Raw genomic sequence first — 13847 nt, forward strand, 5'->3', positions numbered from 1 at the left:
CGTCTCTGCTAACTCTCTCCTTCATTCAGACCACTGCAGCCACTCTGTGCTCTTTGCTGTTTCCTGACACACCAATCTAACTCCTGTCTAGGAACCTCTGATCCAGCAGTGTTCCCTGCCTGGGAATTCTGACAAATTGCCCCTCACCTACACACTCCATTTGCAGAAACCTGCTCTGTAGCACCATTAGAGTATGGGCGTGTGCTCAGTCGTGTCTGACTCTTCGAGACCCCGTGGACTGTTGCCTGTCAGGCTCCTCTGTCCATGCCATTTCCTTCTTCAGGGGATCTTCCCAATTCAGAGCTCCAACCCACCTCTCCTGCACTGAGATTCTTTACCAGTGTAAAGAATTCTTTACCAGTGAGACACCTGGGAAACCCACCTTCGAAGTATGCTATATAATTCATCTGTCTTTTACGTTTATTGTCTCCCACTGCAAGAATGTAGACTCCACAAGAGCAGGATCTTTTAGTTCATTTTTTTTCCCCAAGGATCTAGAATAGTACCTATACATGGTAGATTAATTTTTCAAAGAATGGTGTTGTGTCAACAGAAACACAATATATATGATATGCATCTCATAGTAATGTTTCAGTGCTTGGAAAACTGGAAATTCCGTAATTCAGAACTCCCTATGCCCTAATCATGGTATATAACTTACATTTCCATAATGGGCAAAAACACTGAGAAAATTGAGCCCCCTTAAATATGGCCCATATAAAATCTGAATGTGCTTAGTACAGACGGGGTTAATTCAAAACCAAAGTCAATGTGGCCAAAATGAAAACCTCAAAGAAAAATTTGGAATGGAAATAGAAGGATGAGGCTAGGTGGGCAGGAAAATGGAGGAAATATGAAGAAAAAAACAACAAGGCTCATGACCCATTAACTATAGGCCTGTAGAATACTCATGCAAAAAAAACTCATTGTTTCTGAATCAGCTCACAATACTATGGTGACTTGGGTCCACTTTTCTTGCTAAGGTTGGAGGGGGAGGGGAGGGGTAGCACTCTGCCCTCTGGTTCCCAGATGGGGAATTAATGGCTCCTTGTTCAGGTTACTCTATTGCTACAAAACAAATCACTCCACAACTTAGCAGCTTCAAACAAGTACTTTATTTTGTTGACAGTTTGTGGATCTGGAATTCGGGAAGGGCTCATCTTGGTAGTCCTCAGCTGGGTGTCTCTCCTGCTATGGCAGTTGGCAGCTTGATCTGCAGACATCTGAAAGCTCAGCTGGGCTAGACGTCCAAGAAGGCACACGCACTCAGCTGGCAGTTAATGCTGGCCATCAGCGAGAGCTCAAGCTTGGCGGCTGACCAGACACCTGTTGGTCTGAGGTGCCTGGTGTCCCACAGAGAACCAGGTGGAAGCAGCAGGGCATGTTCTAATCTAGCCTCAGATATTGCAGAGTCCCTCCTGCCACATTCTATTGGTGAATCACTAAGGCTGGCCCAGATTCAAGGGGAAGGTACATAAGACCCACCACTCAACAGAAGGAAGGTCTAAGCATTTGCAGAAGTATTTTAAAATCACACACCGCTTCAAGCACGAAGCTGCAGACTGGTTACATCTGATTAGGTCTTATGATGATCAGAAACCCGGAATTAGTGTTTGATGTTTTAGAAGTGTCTCATGTCCCCTGTGTACTTAGCCCCTGTAATATCTCCCCACTTTTCTCTAACTGTTCCTTCTGGCCGCTGGAAACTGTTTGAGTAGCTTGGAAGGTAGGACAGGGTGGGCAGGAATGATGGCAGTGGAGGAACAGGAATTTCACACTACCGACTCACTCCCTAAGAAAATTCACCTAAGTTCCTTGTCATTTACGCACACGGCATCCAAACTGTACACATACAGGTAACATTATGTATTTATTTTTTAAAGTATTGCTAGTTAAAAATTTTTTTTGGCTGTGGTGGCACAAGGCTTGCACAATGAATCTTTGTTCTCAGGGATGGAACCCATGCTTCCTGACGTGGAAGCACAGAGTCTTAAGTAAGCACTGGACCACCAGGGAAGTCCCACATCATTCATTATTGATTGCCTACCAAGGTCTATGCTGTTTGCACAAATTCTCTGTCCCATAGCAGTTAGAGAGATGAACACAACAGCTGCGTGGCTAGACCAGAGTGAGCGAGGAGAGCAGAGGTCAGGGAGGTGATGACTGGATTGTTTACAACTAGGGTGTCTACCGTGGGTGGGGTGGAGTTTTGAGGGTTTTGTGTCCAACAATGGCATGATCAGAGTTGTGTTTTAACAGGCATGTTGAGAAAAGGCTGGTAGGGGCAGGAGCTGGGGGACAGGTTAGGAGGCCACTGGCACAATCCAGATGACAGGGAACTGAACTGTGGTAATAGGAGCTGGACGGTGAAAAGTGGCCGTACTGGGAGGATGCACTTTGAGGGCAGAGCCACTAGACTTGTACTGAGGCTTGGGTCTGCAAGCTTGTCTGTTATTTCAACACATGTTTGCAATGTGGGACTCATTACATAGATACAGTTGATAGACTCCTGCAGCAAAAGACAATTCAATGTCAATAAAATACAAACAACAGGAAAGTACGTTAATAATGTAGAAATAAAGTCCCAAGTCACTTGAGAAAAAAATTATTTTTATGCAAGTAAATCCAGAAATAAACAAATTTGTTTGACCATATGCTTTTTCCTCTGGAGTGGGTTTCCATTTCCTCCTCCTGGGGATCTTCCCGACCCAGGGATCAAACCTGCATGTCCCGCATTGGCAGATGGATTCTGTACCACTAAGCCAACTGGGAAGTTCCCTTTTGACACCACACTGGGTTAAGTCCACCAGATATTTCTACTTCATTTTAGAAGCTGCTCTCTAATTAGTTCCTCCAACTCTAGGTAACAGCTCAAGGAAGAGCACACAAAACCAACGCATTCAGCCTAATGTGGCATTCTCAACGGATGGGGAGAAACTCGGGTATGATGGGCAATGACAACACAGAAAGGCTAGTCCCTGCCTTCCAGAGGCTGTCTGGCAGGAACCAGTGCACATGTTAGCAGGCCATCACCATGCACGTGGCAACTTTCCTGTCATGATTTAAAGTATGTGGTGGGTACAGAAGAGTTTAAATAAACCTGCAAGTGTTGGAAAATCATTTGCCTTTCTATGACTTAAGTTATCTTGAATTCAACAAATTGTGCAATCATGCAAGTTTTAATATCACTGCATTAACTGGGAACATCTACGGAAATACTTGGTTACCATTATATTGTCAAAAGAATTATCATATTTAATAAGGGAATGACACTCTGAATTCTGAAACAGTAAAATCATGAAACATGTAAATGTAACATGAGACTCCATTAGGTGAGTTTGATTGTTTCTAGAGTCTACAGGCTACTGGCCATTCTTAAATGTTGCAGGAATAGATGATAATCCTCATTATGAGGGCAGATCTAAATACAAATCTGTTACAAGTGTCATACGCTTTAACAGCCATACTTTAGAAGAGTGATTCCCAAGTTCTTTCAAATTTTTGATTTGGGGGCATGCCTACATTCTTTATTGTGCATTAATCTATTTCAGATAAAAATAAAATTTACTTTCTAGAAGGAATTTAACCACTGTGAAATTATGTAAAAATAACAGAGAATCATTAAGTATCATAAAGCATAGATTAAGGATCCCTGTTCTTCAGAATATATGGGAAATGATTGGCTTGTAAGAAATTTTGGCATTATGTCACCAAAGAAGCCACTTTTTAGGGCCACCGCTGATTCATGACTGGGGGGTAAATAGAGTCCTAATGGCCCTCTCGATCTCAAACACTAGGCTGTGGGGAAACATGCCACACAACCCTTGTTAACAGTATAAATAAACCTCTATTACTTCGTCATTCTTCAGAATGTCAAGTTCAGGATTTAAATGTTCTTCAAAGAAAGGTTTTTTTCAAAGAAAGAGCTAGATGGGGCACTAGAAAGAGGAGCATGGGTTTTGAGGTCAGATGGACCGCAGCTTGACTCTTCAGTCTTCCACTTGGGTTTGACCTGGTAAACTTTCTCTCAGGCTCCATCTCTATGCTACAAATGATAGGACTCATGGTCTCAACTTTTATGGGAAACCATATGTATCAGTATGGGACAAGCCTTCTAAGGGATGGTCTGTATGTGTGGTGAAAGGATATAGAAAGAGATCTAATTATACTGTTGTCAAGGAAACTTAGGGACTAAAGACTGGCGGTTGGGAAAGGAAGCATATCTCAAGTACCTACATTCTCCTCCTGAGAATGTTTTCACAAGGAAGCCAGGTAACACCTAAAAGGGAAGGCAGGACACAAGAACTCGTCTTGTGTCTTGCTTCCACTTTCCATCGTCTTGTGTCTTGCTTCCACTTTCCAAGTAGAGACCAGCTCACCCTCCAGCGACCTTGGAGACACGCCTATCAGGCCGTCGTGACAGCAGCAAGGTCATCCACCAAACTTTCTTCCTCTGCATCCTGTCCACTAAGCAGCCTTCCTGGGGTGACTGGGGTTCTATCTAGACTGTCCCACAGAAACTCAAACATTAATAAACTGGAATTTCATAGACTAGGACACTAAGTTATGCCTGTTTATTGCCTGTGCAAAGGAACCAATTCAAGTATTGGCAATGGTATGAGGATATTTGCAATAAGAGTTAAAAACTTAGAACAGATATTCTTTGACCTAGCAATTCCTACTTCTAAGAATGCATCCTAAGAAAATAATTGGAAAAATGTGCAAATATGAATATACAAGCATGCTGAGTTTAGTATTTTTAAATGTTTAGTTTTATTTGAAAATTTAAATATTCTAAAAATGTATAACCTAACTTCAATTAATGGGATCAGTGAAATAAAGGATGGTTTAGTCACATAATGGAATAATGGAATACAGTTGTCCAGGCTAGATTATACTGCAGCTAAAAATCTGTGGTGTTGGAGAAGACTCTTGAGAGTTCCTTGGACTTCAAGGAGATCAAACCAGTCAATTCTAAAGACAATCAGTCCTGAATGTTCATTGGAAGGACTGATACTGAAGCTGAAAACCCAATACTTTGGTCACCTGATGGGAAGAACTGACTCATTGGGAAAGACCCTGATACTGGGTAAGACTGAAGGTGGAAGAAGGGGACGACAGAGGATGAGATGGTTGGATGGTATCACTGACTCGATGACATGACTTTGAGCAAGCTCTGGGAGTTGGTGATGCACAGGGAAGCCTGGTGTGCTGCAGTCCATGGGGCCACAAAGAGTCAGACACGACTGAGCAACTGAACTGAAAACCCTTATCTCAGCAGACTAAAACAACAGAAGATTTAGTAACACCCACTGTAGATCCAGAGCACGTTGGGTTTCATGGGATGGCTTGGCATCCCAAAGAAACTGGTGGTTAAGCCTCTTACCTGCAATTAAACTCTCCTGACTGCACGTCATGGGCTGAAGCAAGTCACGTGGGCTTACCTACCTTCACAGAGTAGGAGGCTGACAGTCCCAGTGCATGGGCACAGAGCCAGCATCCACTTCGACTCTACAGCAGCTGATGAGGCTAATAGGGGGCACAACTTTTGGGCATGGGGCAAACTCTCCACACTACATCAGGTGTGGCAAGAAGGTAGGTACATATGCATTAAAAAAAAAAGCAAAAATACTGGGAAGATATATGGCATAAATTTAACAGTGGTGTCTCTGCATGGTTGCATGCACTAAAGGACTTTTTAAAAATAAACATTTTAAATACTTTTGTGGTATTATCTTTTTATTTTCCTTTTTTTTATTGCAATAAACATATTATTATATTTTTTTCTTTGGCCACGCTGCACACTTTGTGGGATCGTAGCTCCCCAACCAGGGAGGGAACCACGGCCCCTGACAGGGACAGCACTGATTCCAAACCACTGGACCACCAGGGAACTGCCAATAAACATTCTGATGATGAGAGAAAATAAAGCTTTGGTTCTTAAAAAAAAAAAAAAAAAAAACTCTCAATAAACTGCTGTTCTGATCTCTAAATCAACCCCTCATCAGTTAAGCCAAGGACTCTCTTATCCTGGATCTGAATCATCCTGTTTCTTCATAAAACTGAGCTGTTTGTGAGGGGACCCAGGGCAGAGCTCATGCTGTCTCCACGAGGCTCAGTGCTCTCAGGGGGCCTGGGTATCCTGAGCAATCTCACTCCAGGGCCTCATAAACTTCAAGACAGATCATACCTACTTCCTTTATACCAAACCCTCATTACACGCTAGCACATTAAGGCACGCGATATAAAGAAGGCACGTGCTTTTGAGTCAGACAGACAGACAAGATTCACTTCGTTTTCTCATTTGTAAAATGGAGAAAACAGTGCCTTGCAGAAGTGTTGCCAGGATTAAATAGTACGAGGTCGGCAGGGCACCCAGCACACAGGCAGCACTAAACTCATGGTAGTTACTCCTGCTGTACTATGTCCAGGTCAAACAGAACAAAAGCTAAATTAAACAACCGGGTAACAAGCAAGGAACATTTTATTGTATGCATGTTCTCAAAAAACCCACAAAAACAGAACCCACAAACAGGAGCAAAGAACAAAGGTTTCTAGCTCTCTGGGACACGCAGGGCACCCTATCTTATAGAAACGTAGCTAGTAGTACAAGACAAAATGTACTAATCAACATTGCCCTTTGCCTCCCTAGTCAAAAAAGTCTAGAGAGAAAAACACTTTAAATTGTATTCTAATATAAATTTGTTGCACAATTAAACATCAACTTACTCAAAGAGTTATTGTGTAGTAAACTGCAGAAAATAGAGTAGGCATTCAATAATCTGCTCACAATTAACAATTAAGCAATAGACACACAAATACAGCATGTATTACTTATTTGTTAAACTTCACATTTAAAATGAGCAGACGGTTTATCATTAATAGTAACCGGTTTCTTACATTTTAAGAGATACCAGATCCAGGAATGAAGTAGGAAGTAATTAATGAAAACTGCTTTTAGAAAATAACTCCTTGAATCTGAGCCACTGTGGTTTTATTCCATACTTAGGCCAGTTTCAACAGTTTAAATCTGTACGTACTACCAAACTGAATGCTGTAGGGGGAGAACAAAGTGACACCACCTTCTAAAGTATAAAGCAGTGTGTTTCGTTTATGGCCTCTAGGCAGCAGGACAGAACTAAGACACAGTAAACAGAGATTTACAAGTAATGAAGAGTCTGCTTCCATCTAATGCTACAAGAGTATATTCCTATCGCAAAGAGCAATTTTAAAACATGTTTAGAAGGAAGAACTGGAAGGTCTTGATCACGAACCTTTTGTTGTTGTTGTTCAGTCGCTAAGTCGTGGCCAACTCTGCGACCCCACGCATACTAGATCTAAACAGAAAGATCTTCTCTTAACATTCTGTTCTTCGTGATCCCCAAGTGGGACTCTGCAGGAGCATTCAGGAATGGAAAAACTGGTAAACCATTATTTGAAGAACTATATATTGTCAGTGACCCGTTTAAAAGTAACGCAGTCAAAATAAGGCAATAACCAGAAGTCTAACTATATGTGCCCAATCACTAAAATTTTTCCCCACCTCTATAAAAAATATTACCCCATTTACTACCTTGTGTGTGACAGAGACAAGGCAAGCCTACCACATGTGTGTTTAAAACAAAAAATGGTAGTAAGCTCTGGTGGAAAGAAAATATATTGAAACTTTCTCCTTTCCTTTTCCAGATACCTGGCTCCAATTCTTCCTGACACAGACCTCTCCCTCTTGACTTATGTTAGTTTAACCCCTAAGGAGGCACTGTATCAGCCTTACACTCTCTGTGAAACATTAGGTTTTTCATTAGGAATCTTTTAAAATAAAAAAAAGTCAAAAAGCTATGGCATATCCTTGACAGCTGCGAAACTGCTCAGTCTACCACAGCATCATAAAATCACATTTTACAGAGGCTGAAAGAAAGCAAAACCATCGTGTAGCATTCTTCAGCATGGCAAGAAATAGTTCATATTCTCTTTTCCTTTCAGGACTTCAGAGAATCCCCAACACAGCACCTTTGTGTGTATGAGCCAAACCATTAACTAAATTAAGCTGACATTCAACACTACCGTTCAAGTTACCACCACTTGATTTTTCTCCTGGATTATGTCAAGAACACACATTCTGCCAAGGGCCTAGGGCAAGTTTTGAAAGAAAACATCTTTTTCAGGTGATACAACACAAAAATTACAAGGAGCAATAAAACCCTTCAGTCTTATTTCTAAAGGCAAGTCGACATCTACTGCAGATCATTCTAGAACATGATGACCTGACCTCCTTTCCTAATTTGTGCCACTGGCCATTAAGACATCTTAGTTTAATTGCCTGTCTTAAACTGTTATTAAAAACACACTTTCATTAACAACTGTTATTTAAAACTATCAAGTCCCTTAGTTATGTCACACAGAATGATGCTGTCTTGGTTTGATCCCCTAAAAGCAATGCAGTAGTATTTTTCTATATCCATCAGTAAGACTAACAAAAATACTGCTGCTATCTATTTTAAAATCTATCCTTAAAATAGCCCTAAAGTAACAAGACACATGTACTGCCGGTTAAAAACAAATAAATATCTGAATATTAAAAGACAGGCTCCCCATTTCCTACCTCTTCCCCAATCCTAGTACTAAGTGGCCAAAACCTTTTAAATTAAAATGCCATTTGATAACAAAAGATTTTGCTAACTGTTCTGGGAATAACTTACAAGTTAGGAATACCTGTGCAGAACCTTGTTAATAGTCACTGCTCTGGGTTACCAATTTCCTTCTACGAAATAAGTTTTAACTAAAAGTCAACCTAGTTTAAAAAGCTTTGGAGTTCTCTTCTGAGGTGTCTACTGAAGTGTCACGGTATTTACAGGGGCTCATCTTGGGCTGCAAATAGACTGTGTCTTTCAGGAGGACTGGGCTGTTCCACGGAGCAGACTGCTCGTTTCCCATCCCAGTCACGCTGGTAGCTGGGTTTTCCATTAGTCATCCCTAATTGCAATGAGAAAAAGTCAGGCGGCTTGTGCGAGTCCCATGTTAACAGCACCATAGAGACATCTTGTCCTCAGAGCACATCTGGGGGACAGGGAAGGATATGGACTCCCTTGGTTAGTATAGACACTGTACAGCTCACTTGGTGACAACAGTAAGGATCCGCCCACGGCACGCTGGCTGGGATGAGAAACAACTGAAGTGGACCACACACTAAGTGCAGACATGGCACTACCTGGAGAGGACAGGTACCATCAAGAGGTTTGTCAGTGACTAGGGGCAGAGAATGTTCACAGACGCCAGTGGACGAGGAGGGGCTCTGGGTTTCTAAGACCCCTGCACCCCCCCAAGAGAGAACGCAAGTCCTCCTCCCTGGACCCCTGCTCTGACCACAGAGATGCGTGGGAACCCCCGAGGGCCCAGCAAGTCTGGGAGGAGGGGAGTGTGTTTGCACTTGGAATTGCTTGCAGAAACTTCTAGGCTTTAAGTCTTTCGTTCAGTGTTTTTCTTCTGAAACTCTCGTGTGCTAAATTACTGTCTCGGCACACATCAGCTCACTGCTCGCGGGACGTCTCGCTGGAGTAACTCCACTCCTTGGGGACCCGCTATGTCAGTCCCCACGGATAGTTCCATAAATGCCCAAAAACACACGTTCACGTTTTGTTCTTTATAAAAATGCTGATTTGATTTTAGTGGCTGGCTGTCCATCCACCTGAAAGGGACTGTGGAGCTAGAGGGAAGCGTTGTGTGTAGGGGAAGGTGGCCGCCGTGAAGACTCAGACCCCGCTGGCCCCTGCATCAGTGTGGAGAGAAGCCGGTTGCCAGACTGCAGCCCACCACGGGCGTCATGTCCCAAATCTGCAAGAGAAGGAGGGGGAGGACCTGGAGAGGTGGCACTGGCTACGTGGTCCCACAGGAGGACAGACAGCTGGTATACTGGCCCGCAGGTCAAGACACACAGCTCAGCCTCTTCTTTCCCTATAAAGCTTCTGGAGATTTACACAGTGACAAGACAATGTGGTTGGCTAGAACACAAAAAAAGCTTATAAGCAGTATTTCTCTCAACACCTGCGAATTACATCATAATAATGTTTCACTACAATTTACTTTTATTTTTAATAAAAAGCCCACTGGGAAAAAGTCCATTTTTAAAATTATGAAACAAATTATGACAGTTTTATGGGGTTTCTCAGGTGGCTCAGTGGTAAAAGAATCGACCTGCCAAAGCAGGAGCCACAGGAGACATGGGCTCAATTCCTGGCTTGGGAAGATCCCTTGGAGGAGGAAACGGCACCCCACTCCAGTATTCCTGCTGGGATAATTCCACAGACAGAGGAGGCTGGTGGGCTACAGTCCACGGGGTCACAAACCGTTAGAGACAAGTGAGCGGCTGAGCACTATGCAGGCATGGCAGTTTTATAACTCAAGAATGGCACTAAGGATAAAGCGCTCACACTCAGTTTCTGTGCTAGTCACTCAGGGATTTAACAAAGGAAAGTATGGTTATTTCTTATAAATGGGGAGTATTCTACCCAGGATAAAGGACCATTAGCCAGGGAAGGAGCGACCAGAGAAAGACGTCAGCTAAGGCCAGGCAGTGGGAGGGAGGACCCTGGGGCCGGCTCAGGGCAGATAGCGACAGAGAGGTGGCAGACCCTCACCAGCTTACTTGGAGAGACTGAGACAGTGGAGGGAGACCCCACTGGACTGAGCCACCGGGAAGGGCATGGAAACTCACAAACATGCAATTTGTTAGCCAGGGCTTTCACCTCGCCATGGGGAGTTCATCCAAAGGGAAGGCGAGCTTGTCCATCTGAACTGCCTTACACACTCACAGCATATCAGTGGAGCAGTCTGCACGGAGGTGCTAATTGGGACAATTAGGCAGCTTACCTTCACCACGCGGTCGGTCCCGCAGGTCACCATCAGGCCCCTAGCAACATCCATGGACATGTGGGAGATGTTATGTTTTCCTTCATGGAAGGTTGCTAGAGATGTCCGACTAACAGAGAGAAGAGAGGCCATTTAAACTCACCCGATGGTTTCTAGAGCTGAGGGATGAGTCGTCTTAGCAACATAAAGGAAATGTTTACGGTAACAGTGTCAAAATTTGCTCCCCGAAATGTGGCTATGGTTTTGAAAACCAATTTTAATTAAAGGATGACAGAAAGCCGAAGTTGCAGGACTGGTTTTCTGGGGGGTTTTTCTGGTCTTTCTGTTTGTTTTTGGTTGTGCCGTACAACCTCAGGGATCTTGGTTACTCAACCAGGGACTGCACTTGCACCCTCGGTGGTAAGAGCAGAGGTCTGACCACTGGACCTCCAGGGGATTCCCAAAGGCAGTTTTATAAAGGATTTTCCAAAATTCCCAAAATATTTGATTTTCTTTTAGTGGAGAGGCTTGTACATTCCTAGACATCAGAATTGAGAGAGTCATTTCCTAGTCAGGTTGATAGGGAGTCTAGGGGTCCCCAAGGAGAGGGGTCTGGAATTCTCAAGGAGGAAGAAAGGACAAACTTTTTTTCTTTCTCCACATTCCTTAGGATTATATAACAATAATGTATCCTGCCAAAGGACAGTCTTTAGATTCAACCTTCTGTTATCTTAAAATGTTAATTATGGGAGTAGACCTGGTCTTTACAAGGATGTATCTTGCCTGAGGACAGTGTTATCTTAAAATGTAAATTATGGGAGTAGGTCTGATAAGGTCTTTACAACCTCCAGACATTCTTTGGATTATATAACCTCATTGTCAACACTAGCAAGCGGGTACTCTTTCTGCCCCCTTCTGATGCCTATGTCAGAAGCTTTCTCTATCTCCTTTATACTTTAACAAAACTTTATTACACAAAAGCTCTGAGCGATCAAGCCTCGTCTCTGGCCCCGGATTGAATTCTTCTCCTCCGGGGACCAAGAATCCCGCTGTATTCGCGTGATTCAACAACCTTTCAGAATGAGAACCTTTAACAGAGAAGAGGAACTACACTGCATGAGATCACAGGCTGCAGGCTCCCCGCTAATCCAGGCTGGAGAGGCAGTGCTGCCCCGGGGTGCTGACCCTCACTCTACTCCAAAGCCCACACCCTGGCCACATCACCAGCTCACTGACCAAGAGCAGTGGTGGTGTCACACCAGCCTTCCTACTTGGGCATCCACCAAGGTGTGCCCAGCTACTGCTTTCAAAGATGATTCAAAAATGAGCATAAGTAGAGAAGGAAATGGCACCCCACTCCAATATTCTTGCCTAGAAAATCCTATGGACAGAGGAGACTGGAGGGCTATGATCCATGTGGTCGCAAAGAGCCAGACACGGCTTCGCGACTTAGCATGCATAGCTGAAATTAACACACCAAAATAACTCAACTGCATTTCAATAAAATACATTTTTTAAAAAAAGGAGCAAAAGAAAATGCTGGTCCTGCCTTCATGGATCTATCTGATTCAGAACTGAATGGGGGACAGACATGTCTTATACACAGTTATTTAAGCATAGATCACTAGGTCAGACTTTATGTGGGAGAGAATGTGGGTCTCCAGGGTTTTCCCACTAATAAATTGTCCATGAGTGTGAGCACAGGTTGAAGCCGGGGTGCCTCTGTAGAGCGCCTGCTCAGCCACCCACCAGTGTACACACAGCCTTGACCCTCACAGCACTCTGAGTGGCTTGGAGTCTCAGGGCCGGCCACTCATGGCCTGACCGGTCTGAGCAGAATCATTCCTTCAAGTGTTTGGGAGAAACTTGTGTTAAGTCACAAAGCCAGGGCAGAATTCTCTCCTTGGAAACTGTTTACAGGAGACAAAAGATCAATACAGTGGATCCTTGAACAACACAGATTCAAACTATACTGGTCCACTTATATCCGGATTTTTTTTTTTACTAGTAAATATCATAGCACTAAATGATCTACAGACCCATGGATAGGAAGGTCTAAGTTATATCCAGATTTTTATACCCCGTCAGACCCAGAGGGTCTAAGGTATACGCTACACCCAACTCTTTAAGTTGTACCCAGATTTTCCACTGCATGGAGGACAGGACCCTAACCGTTGTGCAAGGGTCGACTGTGTATCCATGTCATTTCCCAGGCTCTCCCACTGCAGATGAACACACAGTAAGACAGAGACAGGCAAACACTCACTCCTCGTCCTTGATGGAGTCGTAGCAGGAATCACAGACTCGGACCTGGAACTCGAAGCCCATGACGGGGTAGCTGGAGCGCTTGCTGCTGCACTTGCCACAGACAGCCTGCCCACACTTCCGGCAGTGATGCTTCCAGAAGGAAGGAGGGAAAGGGGGAGTTAACCTCTTGTTTTAAGGTACGTGGTTTCCCTTCAGAGCAGGGGAATGGGATTGGGGATGATGTGCCTTGAATGATACTGCAAAGTCACTTCAGTCGTGTCTCTTTGTGACCCCATGGACCGTAGGCCGCCAGGCTCCTCTGTCCATAGGATTCTCCAGGCAAGATACTAGAGTGGCTTGCCATTCCCTTCTCCATGAATTATAATCACCCCTAATTCAGTGTATCAATTAACACACCAAAGGCTGACGATTTCAACACTTTTAAGGATTTCCAAATATCCTTGCTTTGTTATTGGTGAAATACTGATTTTTATTCTTTCATATTTTCGGCCTAGATGACAACAAACGACGTTTAAAACCAAGTTCAAGCTCACTTAGGAACCCAAATGGCTAGAGACTTTGGGAAGGAAAAACAATCCTATAACAAAGAAAAGTTTTAAATGGAAGTAAAGTTTTAAATGTAATTTGCCCTCATTAAGAAACAAACATCCATAATCATGTTTCGTTCTTTCTTTTACTCTTTCAAATGATGATTCTGAAAATGAGATTCAAGAACATTCCAAAATAGTTCAGCT

The 13847-nt window shown here is 43.4% G+C and overlaps 1 protein-coding gene across 1 annotated transcript in view; it reads right to left on the minus strand.

Moving 5' to 3' along the window:
• Positions 1-9621: 9621 nt before the first annotated feature.
• The window catches only part of WDFY1 (WD repeat and FYVE domain containing 1), a 51933-nt gene continuing 47707 nt past the window's right edge, over positions 9622-13847 (minus strand). Inside the window, 3 exon segments of the mRNA NM_001046542.2 lie at positions 9622-9831; positions 10867-10975; positions 13112-13242. Of these exon segments, the coding sequence (NP_001040007.1) occupies positions 9772-9831; positions 10867-10975; positions 13112-13242 (300 nt within the window). The 3' untranslated portion in view covers positions 9622-9771.

This window comes from Bos taurus, chromosome 2, assembly GCF_002263795.3.
Source record: "Bos taurus isolate L1 Dominette 01449 registration number 42190680 breed Hereford chromosome 2, ARS-UCD2.0, whole genome shotgun sequence".
In the NCBI taxonomy this organism is placed as follows: Eukaryota; Metazoa; Chordata; class Mammalia; order Artiodactyla; family Bovidae; genus Bos; species Bos taurus.